The following is a 22335-nucleotide window of genomic DNA, read 5'->3' as shown; positions in this document are numbered from 1 at the left end:
TTACAGTGTGAGTGGAGGCGACGACGCCCTTAGCACCGTTTTATGGAGCCGATTATGAAACGGAGATGTTATTTGAGTCGTTTGTTAAGGTCGATCATCTGAGGGTCGATTTCTTCCTGTTTTCTTCCTGTTGGAGTGCAGACGAAAAAAATTCTATCATCTATCTATCTATCTATCTATCTATCTATCTATCTATCTATCATCATCATCATCATCTACCTGCTGTTTTTAAGAGACTATTTCAGACTAAAAACCTGTTTTAAAATCCTTGACTCATGTTTTCTTTGTATTTTTTTTTTCCTCCCCCTTCCAGGAGCCTGTCTGCAGATGTTCTGAGCACCTCTGGGTCTAGAAATTGATTTCTCAACCAGGATCCCTAATTCAAGGTATTAACTCTTGTCAGAAAACTTTTACGCTCGTGCCCCTCTGTTGAAAATGTTATTTTGGCAATGAATTGAACTAGGAAACGTTGGAATGAGAATGAAGGACAAAGGAGAATTTGCAAAATAATCAAGTGCTTAAACGACCCCTCGGCCCGGGGAGGGTTCGCCGCCTGAGACTCGCCGCCTGTGACTCGTGGCGCGCCCTTCCCATGCCAGCTCATGTGCCTGCTCTCGCTCCGCTGAAGCCCGGTTTCTGCAACTGTGTCTGGGGTTTGGATTTCATTTCAGTCAGTCAGTCTCTCTCTCTCTCCCTCGCTTTCCCTCTGGCTCCCCAGACCTGCAGACACCAGGAGGCTGAGACGTCGTGTGGGTTCTGTGACATCGGACCCAACACAATGAAGCCCTCTTGCTGGGCTCTGGTTTTGGCCGTCCTGGGCGCCGAGCTGCTGGGGAGCTTCTTCTGCTCCACTGTCAGATCGCCAAGGTTCAGAGGACGGATACAGCAGGAACGGAAGAACATCCGACCTAACATAATTCTCGTGCTCACCGATGACCAAGACGTGGAGCTGGGTGAGATGCCGGGTTTTTCGCTTGTTCATCTCTTTTGCTCAAGTGGTTCATGATCCATGACTGCCAGTGAGCGTTTGAGGCCTTAGGCAACAACCTAGTTTATTAAACGGACTTGTACTGAGTGTGTAAGGCATTTGGTTTGTGTTGCAATATTACTTTTCTGGTCTTAAGCTTTGAAACAGTCTGGGGAGGGGCGGGCCTAGGAGGATAGGGGGCTGGAGGAAGGGAGGAAGCCGAGATTAAATACTAGAGAAGTCAAAGATTTGAATCGTGTATCTTGGAAACTCTTGGCCATTTTTTTAAAAAAAAATATTTGGGCAAAGTTGTGAGATTATGACTGAAATTCTTTGCAGTGTATATGAGCATAGGTAGATGCTGGAGGGACTTCCCGTGATTTGTTATTAGCGTGAATAATTTATTCATAGTTTACAGTAATTGTCAGGTAATTAAAAGTTAGATATGATGACGACTTCGCTCAGCTGGGTTAATGTTACAGCCCTTGGAAAACCTGCGAAAATCTGGTGGTTCCAGCTTAACTTCTGCATCATCTGAATGGGTTTCTCACCTTTGATTGGCCCAGCCCCACGTTCTTGTCCGTAAGCCTGGGGTCAAGTTTTTCTAGGGTACCTAGGACAGAGAAAACTCTTGCCCCGACAAGATGTCACACCACTCGTTGCCATTCCTGGACCCACATCTCTTGTTCTCAGGCATCACTCAGCCAGGCTTATCTGCCCATCACACTCGGCCTGACCGTCACAAGCATCTTTTAGACTCTGTGCCAACAGAGCACCTGTCTTCTTTACAGGGTCCTCTGACTAGGGTTCTCGAGGATAAAACCCTCCATGCTGGAACTTGATCTGAATGGAAGAGAACTTGGACTTCCAGTTTGAAACCAAACCTCGGAATTCCAACAAAGGGGACTCCTGGGGTTCAGTGGGAAGCAAGCGCACTGAAAGTCTTAAGCTTTCAAAACGGTCTGGGGAGGGGCCTAGGAGAACAGGGGGTGACGATGGTTGAGATCGATTCACAGAGTCTTAGTACGTATGTGGCTGGTAGCGTAGGTTCTTAATCACTCACGGAGCAAGTGAAATGATATGAACACATCCGAATTTGCCTTCCCGGTCATCTCACAGGTCCGTCCCTTTTACTGTAGCCAAGACCTATAGACTCTTCTCTCCTCTCCAGCTTTTCCCTTCTCGTCTACTGTCCCCAAATGAGCTCCGGGCCATGTGCCCCGCCTCTCTCTGTGAGGCTTCTGCCCTTTCCCTCGCTTCTGCTCTGTGCTTCGTGGAAACAACTCACCTTTCCCTGAAGGCGTCAACTTTCTCACCTGAACTTCATTCATGCCTTTGCGCATCTTGTCCCCTCTGCCTTTTCGCCCTTCCTCCACCTGGAGAAGCCCTATCTATTCTTCATCACCCAATTCAGATGCCTTCGCCTCACCTGAACCTTACTCCCCCGCAACAGGGTCGACGGAACTTTCCTTGGCACCACCTTGGACTTGCCTCCAGCTTGGCCCTCGACTCCCCCCCCGCCCATGTGCTTCCGCCATGTCCTCGTCTCCTCCACTTGACCGAGGGCAGCTTAGACGGCAGGGTGTGTTCTTTCTGCGTTGCAGTCCTGATGCTGGGACCGTGTTGGGAATCTCATAGGTGCTAAATAAACTTGGAATAGACCTGCAAGGGCCTAAAAAAGCTAACGGAATGCCCATAAATGAATACGGGTATACGATTCTTATCTTTAAAACAGGGAGTTGGTCTATAAATTTATTTTGAACGGAATTCAAAATTTTACCCTTATCCTCTAGTTCAGTACTTACTAAGAACTGCCCTCTATTGGAGGCATGTGGGTATAACAGTAAAGGGTCAAAGACCAGGTTCAATCAACCCAGTTGTTTTCTGACATATTTACCTTTACTTCCTTTCTCGATTTTCTAGCCAGAGCCTGTGCTAAGCAATCACTCATTTAATCTTCACAACAACCCAATGAAGTGGTTACTGTTACTCTCTTTAGTTTATGCAGGCAAAAAATGAGGCCTAGAGAAGTCCTGCAGGCTGTGATGAGCTGGTAAACAGTGAAGCCAGGCCCTGGGCTACGTGTAGGCCTCACAGCTACACGCTTAACTATGCTCCCCTCCGGCCATCAGTCCATCTACGTTTTTAAGCCTTTCCTAAAAACAACTTGTAAATGCTTAGTAATATTCTAGGTTCTGTGTGAGAGATAATAGAAGCAGAAGATGAGTCTTCTCATCTTGTTGGCAAAACAGGTTGGTGATGTACCACAGTGAACCGTGCGTGGGTAAGAAGTTTTAGAGAAGACCACCCTTCTCAGCAGAAAAACTAGGCTCTTTGGCCTAGCCTTTTGCGATATTCTCATAATCTTTCATGAACTGATCTAGACTTTAGTTGGTTTTGGGGATTTGGGGTTTTGTTTCATTTTGCTTTTACCATCTGAACCACTTTTAAGTGCACAATTCGGTAATGTTATGTATATTCACATTGCTGTTCAAACAACTTCCAAACTCTTTTCATCCTACAAAATTAAAATTTTGTGCCCATTAAACAATAACTTCCCACACCTCCAGCCCCCGGCAACCACCATTCTTCTAACTGTCTCTACAAATCTGACTGCTCTAAGCATTTCATGTAAGTGGAATCATACAGTATGTGTCTTTTTGTGACTGGGTTATTTCATTTAGCATAACGTCCTTCCTCAAGATTCAACCATGCTGGCTGTAGCATGTCAGAATTTCTGATGTTTTGAAGGCTAAATACTATTCCATTGTATGTGTATACCACATTTTGTTTATCCATCATCTGTTGATAGAAATTTGGGATGCTTCCACCTTGTGAATGTTGCTACTATGAACATAGGTTTATAAATATCTCTTTGAGACCCTGCTTTCAATTCTTTGGGGTAAACATCCAGAAGTGGAGTTGCTGGACAGTTTGATAATTCTACCTTTAATTTTTTGGGGAACCACCAGACTTTTCCATAGCAACTGTATCATCTTACATTCTCACCAACAGTGCGCAAGGATTCCAATTTCTCCACATCCTCGCCAACACTTGTTATTTTCTATTTTTTTGGATCATAGCCATCCTAGTGGGTGTGGAGTGGTATCTCATTGTGTTTTTGATAGGGTTGGGTTCTGTTTTGTTTACTTACTTCCAAGTACTTGAATAAATATTTACCTAAGCAAAACGTTTGACACCTGGAACACTTCAGGCAATTTTGACTAGGTCCTCACGGTCCCCACCCCTCTCCATTGATCTCCACTCAGGCCAAGGAACAGCTGCTATTTAAATCATCGTGCCCTGACCGCAATTTTATTTCTAGTCAGAGAAGAGTTCTGTGCAGCCTCCAACCAAATGAGAAAAAACTGAGAAGACAAAAGCCCTGTGATTTTTCTTCTACCTAGCTGCCTTCACTTGCTTACCTTCTCGGCCTAGCTCTGTAGTCATTTAATTTCCATTCCCCTAAGAAACTAGTCTCCATTTTTAATGGCCTTTTGCCCTTTGAGGGAAAAATATAATGAGTCCTAGTGGCCTGGAAACATTCCAGACAGATTTATTATCTGCTTCTTGGTCCCTTCTTCTCCCAACTTGTTTTTCTTCTCTTCTGATGGCTTTAGCTGAAACATCTGGTTTTTTGTTGTTGTTGTTTTTTCCCTACCAGTTCCATAGTTTGGGTAGAAGAAGGTGTACTGTTTTATCATGTTATTTTTGTCTTACGTTTTCAGAATTAAAATACTCCATAGACTAATAGAGCCCTGGGAAATGTCACTGTTTAAGATTTCACACTTGACAGTTGGCACACGGGAAGGTAGCAGTGATATAGTCATCAGTGACCATTTATATAGTAAAAGCATTAACCTTACTTCATCGTAAGACAATGCCATCTAGAAACATTTACGCTGCACAATTAATAAGGGTCGAGTTGGCTTGTTGTCCGTCATCAAAGCATGAACTACCGTAATCCACATGGGGGTGTGTCTCTCTGGGAAGCCAGGTGTATATGAATCCCACATGCTCGGGATTTCCTGAAGGGATGGTGATGACAATAGTTATTATTGAATTTTGGGTTTTATGAGTTTTCCTGGACATGATAAATAGGCTTGATAAAAATTTTAATGTTTGCTGGGATAAAATAGTGAATAATCAAATGCTAAGATATTTGAATCAGGAATAGGAAAGCTTTGCTATAAAGTTTAACATGTAAAAAAGTAATCCAAGCTCTGTATGCGATTTTGGTCAAGTCATTCAGATTAGTGGCGCATTTTCTTCTCCTGGCCTTGTTGGCACAGATGACTTGGGAATAGATAAGTTAGAGTGGGTAGAACCGTTGAAATTCCTGGCCACGGCTGCATCAGCCCCAAGAACCTGTTACATACTCCATCCGAAGTCCCTCCTCCTAAAGCCCCGATTTTCAGCTCCACCACCTTGCAAACCTCGTGGACGCTGCAGGATTCCCCGAGAGTGCCGCCGCTGACCTGACAGCCTCCCACTCCACAGCCCGGTGTCATCACAGCCTCCCGCCCCCGCAGGAGCAATGGCAGGCGTCCCCGGTCCCAATCTGGAGCTTTGGCGCTGGAACAGCTTTTCTCGGCAGTCCTGGGGCTCAGCTGTGGCCTGGAGCTTCCCTGTCCTCGGGCCAGCCCAGCCAGCAGTGCCCCCACGCCAGCCGCTGGGCCTAGTCACGGTCACTTCGTAGCACCCCTGTTAGGCCTCCACCTCCCAGGACAGCTTTCGATTGTAGTGAAGCCAGGCGTCTTGCTGCAGGAGGTGGGCAGTTTCTGTGGAGAGCTGACGCTTTTAACTGCAGGCCAGCACTGACATTTTCAGTCTGAAAGAATAGAAAAGCTAGCTGACCTCTGTCTTAGTCCGTGCGGGCTGCTACAACAAGATACCCTACGCAGACTGGGCGGCTTCGTGACTTCTAAACAACATACATTTGTTTCTCACGGTTCTGGAGGCTGGGAAGTCCGGGATCAGGCACCAACAGATCTGGTGTCTGGCGAAGGCCACTTTCCTGCTTCGTAGGTGGCTGGCTGCCTTTTCAGTGTTCTCACATGGTGGAAGGGGAGAGGGAGCTCTCCAGGGTCTCCTTTATAATCCCATTCATGAGGGCCCCGCCCACATGACTTAATCACTTCCCATAAGCCCCGCCTCCTGATACTAATGCATGGGATCTTGAGTTTCACCATATGAATTTTCCAGGACACATTCAGTCTATGGTAACCTCTGTGCTTTCAACGCAGCTCTTGGAATCGAGATGTAGATTGCAGAGAGGGAGATGGACAAGGCAGGGGGAGCTGAGTGTGGCGGGTTTGGGCTGAGCACACGGTGAAATCGCGGCCCGGTGCCACTGGCTCCTCTACAGTCCTGTGAACTAGGCGGGGGAGCTGTTCTGGGCTTCACTTTACAGGTGAGAAGCGTGAACCAAAAGGGGGTAAATGACGTGCTCCGGCCAATCTGTGGCAAACTCCCGATGGTTCCCCACAAGTTCAAGTCCAGGGCTCTTTCTCTTCTCAGTCTTATCCTATGCCCTGCCGTGGGAATATTGCTCTGAGTCTTAAGCTTCATGTCATTCCTATGTAATAACCATTCTAATAACTAAGACCAGCACAATTGGAATTTTAGGCACCAAAGGCCTGAAATCCACGAGCGGTAAGAGGAGAGGTGCCTCTGCTTGAAACAAAAGGACACAATTGCCCTTCCAATGACAGAACAAGGGATCGTCCCGTCCACTCCTCTCGACAGCATAGTAACGGGTTTTATTCCAGAAGAGTTTGGTTGAGTTTCCCAATGGAGAAATTCAGTGGCGCAGTCACATGGCAACAGATGCCGCAGCGCAAGGCCGCGCTGTTGACCAGCCTTCAGCATCACGCCTCCGTAAAGAAGAAGAAGGTGCTGTGGGCCCGCGTCGCCGGCGCTCACTAGCTCAGCAGAGGAAGAGGTGTGCGTCCTGCATCCCATTGTCCGCATCTAGCAGGGATCTAGCAGGAATCCACTGAGATCAGAGGCGGCGTGTAACACCGATGTGGCCGTCAACTGCCGAACACAGACGCATCTGTAGCCCACACACCCTTCACCTGGCCCTCAGCCACTGAGATCATTTCAGCCCTTAGGAGGGCAGGAGGCAGGCATCGGTGTCTGTTAGCCCTGGGAGGCCTGATGAAGCAAAATACGACACTGCAGAAAGTGAGGCTATACGTAGACATCATTTCCGTTTTTAAGTCTTGAAAACCTCAATCTCACAGCCAGTACTCAGCCTAGATGCAGCTTAAGAGGTGGTCTCTGGAGCAGGCTGCCCGCACTGCCTCTGGGCTCTGTTTGTGTGACCCTACGGGTGTCATTTAGCCCTCTGCGCCTCAGTTTTATCATCCATAAAATGGGAATGATAAATAATAGCACCCACTGCTGTTATTCGATGAGTTGATGTCTGTGGAGCGCTCAGAACAAAACCTGAAAATAAGTATGAAATGACCGTCTCCTTTTCCCATCTCCAGCATCCTACAGCCTTGGAAGCTGTCTAAGCCGCTTAGGTCACTCAGAACAAGGTAGTCATAAAGTTTCTGCCAGCTCTAGGTGTCCCTGATTCGGCGTCCAACCTAAAATACTCCTCCAGGTATGATCCATGGACAGGGAGCTTGTTAAAACGCAAATTCGCGAGCCCTCCCCGATCTCATTAAGCCAGTGTCTTGGGTAGGCCCAACCTTCTGTGGGTTAACGTGCTCTCTGGGTGGTTTTTAAAGATGGGAAAGTATTGTCCCAGAATCTCTCCTTTACCAAGAAACTTCGAGCCAGATATGCACTTGCAGTGGAGCTGCAGTGTTCGCGGTGACAATCAGGACCAAACATCTTTATCCATCTCTTTGACGTGGGCACTGGTTGGAAGCATAGCATTGGCAGGGATTGCTGAGGACCTCAGTGCAGCTCAGTTAATTAAGAAAAGAGTGATACTTGGAACGGGGGAAGAGTTTTGGCTGGGACAATTCCAGAGATTACTAATTGGGCTCAATTTTAGCCCATTTTTATATTATTTAACGTAAGATCAGATTTCCGCCTACCATCCCGTACGCGCAGTTCAAATAAGCCTGTAAACAGGAATTGTAGCTTTGTGATTCAGGACCTCGGAGGATGGCTTCCGGCTGCACACAGCCTTTTTAAATTTGAGTTTAGCTGGGCTTATAAAGGAAGCTCTGAAAGATCATACTTAGAGATGAAGAGATTCTTAGGCAATGAAAATCTATCACTGGTGTTTGCTGAATTTTTCCGAACTTCAGGATATTACAATGAGTAAGACTTCAGCATCTCTCTCCCCACGCCCACGACCCTACTCATCCGTTTGTCTCCAGGATGTTTCCCCCACATGGTCAACCAACACAAATGTGAAATGCAGCATTTCTAAAATGGATTTCTGTGTTCTTCTATAGGGCACATTTTCTTTTAGTTATTTTCAGACCGATAGCGAAACAATTACTTTTCCAGTTTTCTTTCCACGCTGAAACTTTTGAGGTATTAGTCAGCTCATAGCCTTCGGATGCATTACAAAGTCTCTTGGATCTGTTTCTTAGAGTCGCTCTATTTTAGAGACACAATCTAGTTCAGGTTCTTATCACCTCATGGCCTGATGGCTTCAGCGATGTTTTTGGCTGCTCCCTTGATGGACCAGCCCAGTCCCTCCTCTGCATATACCCCCATCGCCACGTTGCCATAGCAACACCTCTTGAAGACTTTTTCTTACCATGCCGTTTGTGCGCTTGACAAAGGACCTACTCTGCCTTCATTTTGTCTCTTTCATCCAACCCGATATCTTTACTCAGCTTCGCCGCTCTTTGCTAACTCCGCCCCACGCATTTCATCAAGAGAATTCTCCAGACTCTTTTCGATTCCAGAAAATCAGCGCGCTGTCCTCATCGCCGACTTAGCATCATCCTCATCCTCCCAACAATCCGCTTTTCTTCCTCCTTTCCTTCCATTTGTCCTCACCTCTTATTAGACAGTCGCCCCGGGTCCCCTCTACCCTCAGATGCGCTGTCACTGCTGTACCCACACCATTACGTGCATGGCTCTTTGCAGATATCCCCAAGGGACCTTTATATGTGGGTCCTCTTCTAAGTAGTTGACTATTGAAGACCAGAGGCAGCAGAGAATTTTTTCCATTTGCTTTTGTCGATACGCCAGTTGGGGACCAGCCCAGAGTTCAAGGTCGATAGACTGTTCGGCATGAAACAGGTGCTCACGACGTGCTATTCACTGATCACCGAAAGGTCGCTCGGTCCCCTGAACACACCCAGAGAAGAAAAAAAAGCAGTCAGGAGTCTTCCTCAGGGAAGCATATTTTAGGGAGCTTTAATGAGACCCAATTAGAAACCCTCCTCCTGTTTTCATGTTTCACATGAACAGTAAAAGCTAACATGTGAAAAACCCAGGCGCGCTGTGGCTTTTTGGATGGTGGCAGGCTTCTCTTCTGCTCGGAATGCTTGCCTGGTTTGCATTACGATTTCCTCCCTTGCTGGAAAACTACACAGACTTTCTCTGGAAGGAGTGGGACCTGCTGGAAATGTGAGGCCCCGGGATTCAAATGCAATGGGCTTGGCTGTAGCACTCTGTAGTGCATTGCTTGACGAGTCCTGAAAAGACTATTGAATTCTGGCCTGCGCTTTTTTCTGCAGTGTTTGGATGTGTTTCAGCTGCAGTGTTTGGTTGGATAGAGTAATCGAAATAAGAATTTTTTCCCCTCAGCAGTCTCGTTACAATTTCATCTTTTACAGTTAAAACGGAATATTTTACTACTATGCAAATATTTCTTGACTGCAATAGAATCATGGCTCTTTCACAAGCAAATGACCTGTCTTTTCAAATTACTTGTAAACAGGTGGAAATGTAAACCAGTAGTGCCATCCCCATAGAAAAGCTGGCAGGCATTTGGTGAGTTTGCTAGAGGATACCAAGTTACACTGAGGATCCTTTTTTTTCTCTTTTTTTAATTAAATACAGGCATCTTGGAGGAACTTATACTTAATAGGAAAAATTCTTTTCCTCTTCTATTTCACATGATTAAAACACTATGGTCATCTCTGCAATGTCACTAGCTTTGTGTGTGTGTGGTGGGCCGGGGGCTCATGCTCTCTGTAATAGGCTATTGTTCTCTGGTAATCTTCAAAGGGCGGCTGGCCTTTGAATCTGCTCCATATCTAGAATTCTAGCTTTAATTATCAGATTAGCCCGCTTTTTTTTTTTTCCCCTCTGCAGTGAAGGAGGGGAGAAGCTGAAATGTGTTTATTATTCTGCAAGATACTTGAGATGGTAGGATCCCAAAAGTTTGATTTTGTTCTGGAAATCAGAGCTGGCCGAATTATAGACTCCTTCAGGCCAAGGGAAGGAAATTAATAAATCCAGGGAACGGAGCCACTGAGTGACAAGACGTAAACAAGGGCTCGTGCGGGGGCGCCCTGCTAAACCACACTGGACTTGTGCCTTTCAGGGTCCCTGCAAGTCATGAACAAGACAAGGAAGATCATGGAGCAGGGCGGGGCGACCTTCAGCAACGCCTTCGTGACCACGCCCATGTGCTGCCCGTCCAGGTCCTCCATGCTCACGGGGAAGTACGTGCACAACCACAACGTGTACACCAACAACGAGAACTGCTCTTCGTCCTCGTGGCAGGCCATGCACGAGCCCCGCACCTTCGCTGTGCATCTCAACAACACTGGCTACAGAACAGGTAATGGGTGCACGTTCTGGCCCGCGAACCTTTGGTGACACAACTCAGGCATGGGAAAATGCGGTGCATGATGAAGTATGTGAAGTTCCAATTAAGTCTCTAAATTGGAGGCTTTCTAGGCTTTCCTCTCCCGTATCTGTGTCCTCCCCATCCTCTACTTTTTGGCTCCGAAGGATGTACCCAGGAGCGATCCCTTAGAGAAAAGTCAGAATGATCCTCAGTGGGCGCGTTATGAAAGTGTCACATCCATCAGAGCAGCCAGCAATTGGGATTTTTCGGGAGAACATATAGTAGATGGGTTTTCATCGCGTTTACCTGCTTACCTGAAGCGCCCGATTCTCAAGGGATCATGGCACGGCTTGAAGCTCATCTCAGGTCTTGGTTTTGAAACTCCACAGTGTCTCCTCCAGGGTCCGAGACACATTCAATGATCACAATTATTTATTGAATTCATAAATAACTAAGTGAGTAAACCAGCGATGTGTACCTTATTGGTTCATTTATTCATCCAAAATTTATAGGACTTGGAGTTTCTTTAGGGTTAAGTCGTGGTCATTTTCAGGCCTCAAGTGTTCACCTCCATCTTTCAGGACAGGAAGGTAATTGCTAGATCTCTTACTATTGTTTAACTTACATAGGGCAAGAGGGAGGTGTGGGTTAGTTGGTCTTTTGAAAATTGGGGTCTTTTGAAAATTGTTTCAAGAGCAGTCGTGAAAATGATGCCAGTCTCTCTAAGAAAGAAGCAAGGCTCCTTTTACTAAAGTTGCCCCTCCCACGCCCCCTAAGGCCTTTATTCTCCCAACATTTAGATGCTCTTTGTGAGTTTTCTCAGCATTTCTTCATGAAAGAAAATAAGGAAGTTGCTACCCGGGCTACAGTGCAAAATAGTTTTTTCCAGAACCACCCAGACTTATGCCTATGAATTAATGATATCATTATTAAAGCTTGTTGGGAATGACTTTACAGATTCTCTCTTCTGAAGATTTAAAAGTAAAGGATTTCTGATAAACATATTCTCTTAAATCTCTTTAAAAAATGAAATTAATCTCTATCACTGGACTCTGGAAATATGTGGCCATTTTCTTTTCAGAGTCCTCCGTGAGCACCTAACACTTGTTATTTGTGGGTGAGACTATTCGCAGTGAATAGGACCGTGTTGTCATTTACAGGCTTCTCAATATCCACCCTCACAGAGGAAGCTCCCCTCGTGAGTCTCAGGAGTGTTTGCTTATGCTCAGGCAAGAAGCTAAGCTACTCAGAGTGCCTGATTCGGAGTGTGTTTTCTCACATAAGTGATTTAGATTTATAGCACCTTTCATCTGAGAGCTCCAGAGCAATCTGCAAATCCATCAAACATCCCCGTAGGGTTCATAGACAGCAAATGTACTTGGCTCTGTTTTATAACTGAGGTGGGGATTTCAAATATTGCGTGACCAACTCAGAAGCAAAATCAGAAATGGTCCCCTAATGCCTGGTTTCTGATTTTAACCCTAGTTGTGTTTTGTTCATGGAAAGCATTGCGAGAGATCAGTGCCTTTCAACCCCCAGGCTCCCTGTAATTTAATCCATAGCAGCAGATACGCAGCTGGAAGGTTTGGGACCCTGACCATATCCAGAGTGATATGGACAACGTCCTTAAGAAACAGAGATGTGGAGTGACACAGAGAACCAGCCCCGCCAGGACTGAGGGTGGTCAGATAGGGTTCGCTCATTTGTTTTGGGACTAAACCAAGAAAGGGGGGAAAGAAGATGAATACGTCCTGGAGACAAGGTGCATGGCAGTGCGACTCTGCTGACTGTGTTGTGTTCATACTTGAAATTCTCTAAGAGGGTAGATCTTTGGTGTTCTCGCCACAAAAGGGAATAAAAGGAAAATGATAAAGATATGAGATGATGGATATGTTGACTGGCTCGGAGGCGGCGAATATTTCACAGTGTTTATGTATATCAGGCAATCAAGTTGTATACCTTAAATATATACTATTTTTGATTGTCAATTATATGTCAGTAAAGCTGGGGGAGGAGGGTAGAAAGAAAGGGGTAAAAGAAAGAAATTAGCTACTCTGTGCCAGGCATTTTAGCTGAGTTGTCTCGCCTAATTCTCATAGTAACCTTGAAAGAAAGAATTTGCCCATGTTATTACCAATGAAGAAAGTGCAACCGAGTTATTTGACCAAGAACACAAGCTAGTCAGCGCTAGAGCGAATCCAGTACATCTGACTCAGTCTTTTCTCTCCCCATTGTCTCATTTCTTCCCATGCGCTTCCATCATGCCTCACTCCCAAGGACCTTACAGAGACACATAAAACATACTAGGATACAGGGCAGTAAGGACTCTGGCAAATGGAAATCAAGGGTAGAACTAATTGAAGTCAAGGCAAAGGCTGGTATGCAAGCTGCATGCCGTGGAGCTGTAGAGAGAGGCCGGAGATAAGTTTCCAGATGGCAAAGGCAAAAATTGCAACACCACCCCTTACAAAATATACTGAGTCACTGAGGTAAAAACAATTTATTTGCTTCTGAGAAACACAGTATGTTCTGACACTTGTTTCACTTATGCCAGGCTGTTCCACCCTGCAGTGGATTACAAGAGCCTAAATAAAACTCAGAGATAATTTAATTCAATCCCCTTATTTTCAGATTAGCAAATTTAGACTCACAAGGTTAAGGCGACTCGAAGTGACACATTCGATGTTCTAATGGGAAGGGCAGGCGTCAGGATCTTGATCTTGAGGCTGTTTCCAGGATGCTCTCTAACCTTATGCTTTAGGTCTAGGATGAAGTTGCACGTCGTGAGGCTTCTCCAGTGACACGTTTCTGTCTTTTCGCGCAGCCCAGTGGGCCTGCTTGGGTCAGTTGTCTTCTCCAGGGAGAGGAGATTTGTTCCCAGAAACTAAGTCTGATTCTAAAGCCAACCTTCTCCCCAGGGGTCTAGATACTTAGGTAATAATGGAATTTATGGTGAGTCATCTTACAAAATAACAGGAATATTTTTGAGGGAAACAAAGGCCTTTCCAAATACTTGGTTAGGAAAACAAATATCAATGTGCCCATTAGCAAATCAGAAAAATTACAAATGAAAGACCAGAGTGGCCATGACGAAGACCTACTGAGCTTAAATTTATCTCTGACAGGAACGTATTAAAGTGTCTGAGACAATTAGAAAGTAAAGATTTCTTCATGATAATAATTATTGATCTAAACAGGGGCAGTGACACATTTGAAAATAGACAAATAAACACATCAAGATGACAGGAAATTAAGAGTGCTGGTTAATAGTATTAAACCAGCATAATTATATATGAGCCACTAGACTAGTTGGAAAAGAGCCAACTTGTAGAGATTTCGTTGTTTTCCTAATAATGAACACATTCTTTAGAACATTTAGCTGAGAACCTAAGAAGAAGAAGAAAAGAAACTAAATATGTGTTGTACATAAATATCCATTGAGAAAAAAGCAAAAGGCAGCAATCAGATTTATGAAGAACGGCTCAGAGAAGATAAATTACTAAGTGGTTTATTTTGGAAGACATCCTGAATACATAGATTTACATGAATCAAATTGATCCAATATTATATTTACCCCATAGTATGACATGATTTTTCTTTTTTCAGAACTGAGGTATTTTTGGACTGGCTATAGCCTAAAGTTTTCTAAATTTACTCATGGAAAATATGACTGTACAGCAGCTTAAATGTTTGAGAAGGGGAAAATACAGTAACATGTCTATTGCATTTTATGTTCTGACAAGTGACCTGGGAATGATGTTGGATTACCTATCATAAAAATGAATATCTTGCCTGACTACATGCTCACAATTTTTTTTTAGTTTAATTTCTTCTAGGGGTATAAGTATGAATATAAAACCCAGCATAACTTTTAAGGTAAAAGTAATAATCCAAGTTTGAGCCGTAGCATCAAATGTTAGCAAAAATCCTGAACGAAAACCGAGGAGAGCTAGAGTCATGTCCTAGCTCTGCCTTTAATCTGTTTTGAGAATTTGTGCAGGCCAGTTTTCCAACCTTTATAATGCAGAGATTGGACTAGAATGATTCCTAAGTTTTTTTCCTGTCCAAAATTACACAGCAATTTTATTATAATCGCTCTAAATACTATGTTGATTTATTTAAAAATCGTAATGTTCAAATTATAATCAGAACACATGACACATGATACAGCCCATGAATTAAATTTCAGCCTTTCTAAAATTCTACTTTGTATCACTGGAGTAGAAGAGGCACTGTTGAATGGAGATCTGCTCTTTTGTAACAAAACAATTTAGACAAATTAATCAATTTTCTAATCGTATGTCTTTTCACATTACAAAATTTTTGTTACTTAGAGCAAATATATTCTCTAATATGTGATGGTATTTTTTCAATGCAGAGTTAGTTCATTTGGAGTAAAGCAAGCTAATATTGCTTTTACTAGTTATGGTACCATAGATTTTTGGTAAGCACATAAACAGAAGACATAGCGCACCACAGTGTGCTAGTTATTGAACCACACTGGTGTAGGCTCAGAACTACACTAGACACCGGGATGTGAAGAGATAAAATAAGATGCCTGTCTTCATTCGACTTACAATCTAATTGGGAAAACCAGACTTATGTATATACATCGACATAAGAGTAGATCATCATTTTAACTCGGTTCAAAATTATATATATATATTTTAGTCACTACCAGTGGACTCCTGCGACCTAAACCTATCCATTACATAAAGTAAAAGCTCAGTATAGCATTTGTTATATTAAGTAAGATTTAACTTCTCCACGACATCAAAAATCTATTGCTAATGTAAAAATAAGTGCCTTTGCTTCAGATAGATAGTTCAAGGAAATTTTTCTACGTATTACGGGGATGGATAGTCCTGGACAGAGTAACATGGCCTAAAGTCAAAACTAATTTTAATCGAATCTTTCTGATCTTTTCCCTTGTCACTTAACCCTCTTCCCACCTTTTTAAACAGCTGTGAAGGGATGTGTGTAGTGGAGTCCCAGAGAAGAAAATGATATGGAAGGACGGGTCGATGGCATATTAGTGATGTATTCATATAGCAGAGCAATAAGGTGTATGGAATTGCCAGTGCCAAAAGAGAGGAAAACTTCAAACTCCACATACCGTAATGGCAACACGGGCAAGAAAAATGAAATTCACCTCAGAGAGGGGTAGAGAGATTTAATACATCTGGAGGAAAATAGTTAGAAAACCAGATCATCAATTGCAGAGCGCTGCCAGGAAGCGTAACGTTGAAAGAGGCCAGGAGGGGTGATTACACATGAGTCTCGATGTCAGGAGGCAACGGGAAAGGCCAGCCAGTCACTCGAAGCCGCCAGCACTGGGGTGCCGCATTGCGAGATGCGAGGTCCGGGGCTCCCTTGGAACGAATGTGTTGGGTGAGCGCACATCTGGAATACTGAGTGTGTTTGTACACTCCATGAACACAAAGACGCCGAAAACCTGGCGAGTCCTGATGTAGCGAGCACGGGTAGGAGACTCGCAGAGATGGTTTCTACGAGGAGGGCGAAGGGAGAGGGAAAGGCCTTGGCGCTGAGTAGAAAACGGCACAGAATAACCTAACGAGTAAAACCGTGAGGGAAGGGCAGGAGCGCCTTGGCACGGCTTCCCTGAGAGGGAAAAAAAAACAAACGAACAAAAGAAATAAAACTAAACGTAGTAGGAAATCTTTCGAAACGAATCAAGCAGGAAAACGGGAGAGAATCTCTTGCCACAAAATAACGTCCGATTGGGAAAGAAAGATGTGTCACCTCTCAAGAAATGTTTCAGTGCGCACGTGGAGGACTCTAAGGCGAGGTGTCTTTGCACTGCAGAATAGTAAATTATTTAAAGTCAACACAGAGTTAGAAGGGTGGCGATGCTAATAGGAACACTAGCAATAGCGGCACTTAAAAGGCCCTCGTCGTGTGCCAAGCACTGCATTTAGCACGTTCCCTATGTGCGAGCTCTTTGGATCCTGACAAGGATCCTGCCGCCATCCTTATTATCACCTTCTTGGCTTCACAGAGAGGGAATTGTCAGGTGACTTGCCTGCGGGCACTTCGCTAGCAAGTAGCAAGCCAGGATTGGTACCGAGAAGGCTGGTTCTGAGGTTCGTATTCCAAGCCATCGTGCTCTTTTACTTCTTTGAAAACAAAAGGAGAGAAAGATGGAATAAACCTCCGGGGATGAGAAGCAGGCCAGAGGAAGGAGCTGTGCTGAGGTTTTTAAGTAGGCAGTTCCTGGAAACGGTCCCCTTGTGAAGAAGTATCATTGGTGGGGTGTGGTCTCGGTCAGCTGCCTGTGACTCCATCATGTTGTTATCCCTTTGTCGGAAGAGGATAGTCATGTTGCGGTCTGTGTGGAAAGGTGGTTGGTCTCCGAAGACAAGAATTCCTACTGCACGTAGTCAGCTCGGAGGAAAATCCTAAGTCATATCTGACGTGAGAGCCTTTGACACTTTGTTCTACGCCCGCCCATCTGCCCCGCGGTTCCTGGCAGTACCCTCAAGCAGTGGGCGTTTGGCTAAGTCACCACATGATTGATTCACTCATTCACAGATTGAACAGATAAATTTAACAAATAAGTAAACATCATTGCCATGTTCTTCAGGCTTGAGTCAGTTCTTCCAAGAAACTCCGAAGCTCTGTTCTATGAAAATATTTAGACCGAATCAGCTTTGAACAATTATAATTCAAGCGAAAACACAAAATTTAACAAGTCTAGAACCTTAGAATCCCCAGAACACATGGGGAGGTCCCCCTCAGCCCCTGTCCTGTTGTCATATTTGAGGACCAAATTCACGATTCCCTCCCTGAAAGGCTCAGTGAGCCTTGCTGCACAGTGGCCTTTCTTGGACGTGACATGCCGAAGGTAGAAACGCGAAGTCCTTCCAGCGGCTTTCTCAATGACGGCGGGGCGTTCGTGGTGCATGGACCTCTATTATAGTATAATTCTGTGAAAATGGGTTATCTGTGTAGTAACTCCGTGTCGCCAGAAGTTTTGATTATCAAGCTGGACATACACATTCATAAAATACACATAGTGGAAACACAAATGCCATAAAACACACGTGACATAAGAACCCCGACCACGCCCCACAGAAACAGAGTTTACCGCGGTCCCTCGGTTTAGAAAATCTGTGCCCTCTGGATATGCAAAACAAAGACAAGTGTTTTTGTAGTGTTTCTATAATTCACAACACTCCCACAGTACGTTAGAAAACTTTATCACAAAGACTGAACCTCCGATTCCCCGGTGTGTGCCCGGGGCCGCATTCCAAATCTCTGATGGTTACATCATCTCAACAAGGGGGTCCATTCTGCTGGGGTCCCCAGCAGAACCACAAAATAGCCGCTCCCAGTGCGCCATGGTGGTCACGGCGATGTTATTGAATGATCATCCACATCCTTGGGGCTCCTTTTGTTTATTGAAAAGGAAGACGTGTGATGTCACCTCGCCCAAGGATCGGAGTATCACATCGATGTTATTTTGGCATCCACTGTTACCAGGTTAACTTTCGTTTTGCTGTTTCCTTTTTAAGGCATCATTTTATGTTAATGCGCTTATGCATTTATTTATGATTAATCATTTTATATGAGAAAATAATCCTTTTTTTTTTTCCATTGCAGCCTTTTTCGGAAAATACCTCAATGAGTATAATGGCAGCTACATCCCTCCTGGGTGGCGAGAATGGCTTGGATTAATCAAGAACTCTCGTTTCTATAATTACACTGTTTGTCGCAACGGCATCAAAGAAAAGCACGGATTTGATTATGCAAAGGTAATTTTCAAGCCCTTTTACACTGCATCAATTTACTTTGTGCATAATGGGCAACAGCCATTTTCAGTGAGTTAACCTATTTACAAGATTGGCTTTCTATGTTCTCACACTGTTACAATGAGAAATTTTAAGGTAATTTTAAACTCCAGGCAAGAAAAGATTCCCTAAAAACATTGACTTCATACAGTGATTCCCTCCCCTCATTAAAATACAAAGCAATCAGCCTCTGATGAAAGTATCATCAAAAAAATCATAGGTGCATCCATCTACTCAGTCTTGTGATAATTTTTGGTTTCTGTCCCACCCCCAAAGAACTTGTCCACATAATCAGATGTTCATCTTGTACTGTTTTGCTTTTCCCTGGATGAAAGTCTATTTTGTCTTCCGATTTAGATGTAAGAGTAAGAGCAGACCCTGGAATAATCAAAGATCGAGAAACTACACTCCTTGCTTTAACTCCTGTCTGGTCAAGCTTAGATGTGTGACAAGGACACCCGCCCCAATGGCAGCCAGAGTCCACAAATGTCTCTAAGACTTATCAGTCCTATGATTTCCAAATCAATTCATAGAAACTGAAATTGACATGCCCACGGCTCTCTAACCAACAGATCCTAGATTATATTTTTAAATTCGCGAAGGTCCTGTGATCGCCAGCGTAAATAAAACAGCTTTGAGATCACAGGAGGGAAGGGGGAGCTATCTTTGAATTTGGTCTCAAATTAGCCTAACATGCCCTCTCTTCCTCATTTATCTAAAAGAAGCCGAGAAACTTCTCTGTCTGGCACAGATTACTAGGAAAGAGCCATGGGTAGAAATAGGAAAGCGGAAACGCAATCATTTTGGCGCACTGCTGTCTTGTTGCTTGGCCTGGTTTGCGCACAGGGGGCCTGGTGGGAGATCAGGCCTTAAGCCTCGTTCTTTCCTAGCCTTCAGAAAACAATGAATGCAAATGAATTCATAGACATCGCTAATAGGTTTTCAGATTCATCAAAGTTGAGAGCTGGGTGTAAGGACCTTGGAGGCAGATTTGAGCCACGGCCTACAAAGTCCGTTAATTGTCACTGCTATCGTTTTTTTATCCGTGGGGATGCTTTTCATGCTCCTGGTCAAGCCATTAACCTTTCTTTCCCTGCTGTCCAAAGGAGAGCAAAGTAATCTAGATTCCCTCCGAAGCCTAAATCAGCGTAACTCGCCCATTATCACAGCTGATTAAGTGTCAAAGATAGCTGTGTCGGAAAAGAATGTACACCTTTTCTTTTTTTCAGTGGAGAAAGGAATGAAACAGGCCCTCCCATGGAAGAAGGTGATAGCCTGTGGGCTTGTCCTAACAATGACATGTGACACAGATCGTGTCCCTTGGGCACTGCTTTTGCAGCTGGTCTGGTCCTTAAATCTACAAGTGGTTAGTCATGGCTGGATGCTTCTGACACTGTGACTGTTGCCTGGGCACTTTCTGAAGTTGACGCTGAACTCAGGGCCATTGAGTCCCCCTTAGAGAAGCGGGTGGTTTAGTTTAAGTGTTCGTCTTTTCTTTCCTTTTCAATCCATCCCTTCCCTCCCCCTTGTAGACTCTCATCAGCCCCTAGGACTGAGGGTTGAAGTCATTTTATTAACAAATCAGGCTCCAATCCCAGCAGCTGTATCATTTTAGTTGAACAATTAACAGAGGATAATGCGCAGGAAACCAACTGCTTCCCATATTTAGTGTTTCAAATAAGCTAATTGATGCAATGCTGCGGCTTCTCCCTGTGCACCCAACTTTTAGCCGAGGTTTCCCTTCGCCATGACTGTGTGTAAGTCCCACAGGTGAATTTTTAATTCAAGGCAAAGAACTGTTGTTTGTGTGTGCGCGTGTGTGTGTGTGTGTTCTGCAACTGTGAATTCGTAGTGGACGTGGGTGTTTCCTGCCCTTGAAGTAATTAAATTTTTGGTCAACGGATTACATCGCCAAAATCTGAGAAAGAAATATGTATCCGGTGTTTCATGTGCTCTAACGTTCGGGTTGCCAGATCTGATCATTATCTCGGGCAAACAGGACTGGACTTTTTTTCTATCCTAATTGCTAAGTCGAGCATTACTTAAAATACATTTTTTGTGTATTACCGAGCTAGCAGCCCTAGAGTCACTGGCAACTGATGTTCTGTGTTCGGGAAGGTGTTTTGCTGCCGCAGGAAGTAGTTTTCCTTCCTGCGTTAGGCCTTACCTCACTCATCATTCAGTGAGTTACTTCTGAGGAAAGCAGTATGCAAATGTGATCTGATGAATGTCACCTTTTGTAATTTCTGTTTTGTGTCAAATGTATGTTTCAGGACTACTTCACAGACTTAATCACTAACGAGAGCATTAATTACTTCAAAATGTCTAAGAGAATGTATCCCCATAGGCCCGTTATGATGGTGATCAGCCACGCTGCGCCCCACGGCCCCGAGGACTCGGCCCCACAGTTTTCAAAACTGTACCCCAACGCTTCCCAACACATGTGAGTAATATCATCCGCTCTGGGACCCGCTGAAGCTGGGCCTTTCCTTGGCTCCCTGCCCAGCGCCGCCCCTCACCCCATGCCCTTGCGTAGCACAGCTCCTCGGGGCAGGAGCACAGGCCTCTGCCGGGAGACCACGCAGGCGGGCCGTGGGCCTGGGAGCCAGGGCCGGCCCGGCTGGTCTGATCAGCAGTCACGTTCCCAACATTTGTAGGTCACTGAAAGCAAAGGGAGAGAAGCATGCAGGCTGCACGGGGCCGATTTTTGTCACGAGTTCCCTTCAGTTGTCTTAAGTAATATTCATGAGTCCGAGTGAATAATGATGATGATCAGACAGTACGCTTTTCACAGCGGCAGAGTGCAGGTCCCGGGCTGGTTATGGAAACGGGTTTATTTTGTGCCGGGGCAGCTTTGCTGCAGATGTACAGTTGGCGTCGCCCCAGAAAGCAGCTTGGAGGGCGCTGCTGCAGAGGCCTGCCCAGGTCACAGCTTCAGAATGGCCCGATGCTTCCTTTCCAGATGAGGGGTGGGGAGCACGGAGCAGGGGGCCGGAGGTCGGCAGGACACAGAGGGCAGAGAGCTGTCCTGCGCGGATGGCTCTCCCCAGCCAAGGGCGGGAACATTCGGATGCTTTGGCAGCAAAGAGCTTGACCTTGTCTTTGACTCTGCTGGCATATTTTCTTCCCGTCCGTCGTGATAACGCTCCATCTTCCATGCGGGGCAGTTGGCTCTGCGTCTGCTGAAAGTTCAGCCGTCAGAGGGGCTGACAGGGGTCGCTATCTGCTTCCTTTATCACTAAACCTCTCAGATTGGTTCTTAATCTGTTCCTGCCTAAATACCGTCCTTTATCATCCACACTGACTTTCTAGCCACTATCCCAGACAAAAAGCAAATAGATTGGGTGTACAGCCGACCTTTGGACAATGCTGGGGTTTGTGACGCCGACCCCCATGACATCAAAAATCAACATATGACTTTTGACTCCCTCAAAAACCTAACTACAGTCACCCCTTGGTATCATGCCAAAATGTGTGGGTGCTCAAGTCCCTTATATAAGATGGCATAGAACAGTGCATATAGGCGGCCTCTGCACCCAGGAATCCCCAACACGGGTCAGGATACTGTCTGATCCATTGTTGGTTGAATCCACGACGGGAAACCCGGGGATGCGGAGGGCTGTTTCCTCGTATAAGAGGACCCCTGCAGCTGCAACCCACGTTGTCCAAGGGTCGGCCATGCTTCCTTTGACCAGAGGTAACTGCCGGAGGCACTCTAGTTGCTGGTCTTTACATATCCCTGAGAGCTTTTTAAAACTAGTTTTAGTTGGTATCTGATGATAACTAATAGACAGATGACTCCCAGTCAGTGGGATTTAGAGCATCTCTGT

The 22335-nt window shown here is 45.0% G+C and overlaps 1 protein-coding gene across 4 annotated transcripts in view; it reads left to right on the top strand.

Annotated features, from left to right (window-relative positions):
• SULF1 (sulfatase 1) overlaps positions 1-22335 on the top strand; it is a 137378-nt gene that overhangs the window by 73569 nt on the left and 41474 nt on the right. For all 4 annotated transcript variants that reach the window (XM_036232802.1, XM_016152977.2, XM_036232801.1 and 1 more), the window contains 5 exons: positions 314-386; positions 719-953; positions 10446-10685; positions 18318-18469; positions 20779-20948. In XM_036232802.1, coding sequence (XP_036088695.1) covers positions 779-953; positions 10446-10685; positions 18318-18469; positions 20779-20948 — 737 coding nt within the window. In that variant the 5' untranslated portion in view covers positions 314-386; positions 719-778. The remainder of the gene's footprint in view (positions 1-313; positions 387-718; positions 954-10445; positions 10686-18317; positions 18470-20778; positions 20949-22335) is intronic.

The sequence above is a fragment of the Rousettus aegyptiacus genome, unplaced genomic scaffold, assembly GCF_014176215.1.
Source record: "Rousettus aegyptiacus isolate mRouAeg1 unplaced genomic scaffold, mRouAeg1.p scaffold_m13_p_15, whole genome shotgun sequence".
NCBI lineage: Eukaryota > Metazoa > Chordata > Mammalia > Chiroptera > Pteropodidae > Rousettus > Rousettus aegyptiacus.
This window is presented reverse-complemented; position numbering and strand designations above follow the sequence as displayed.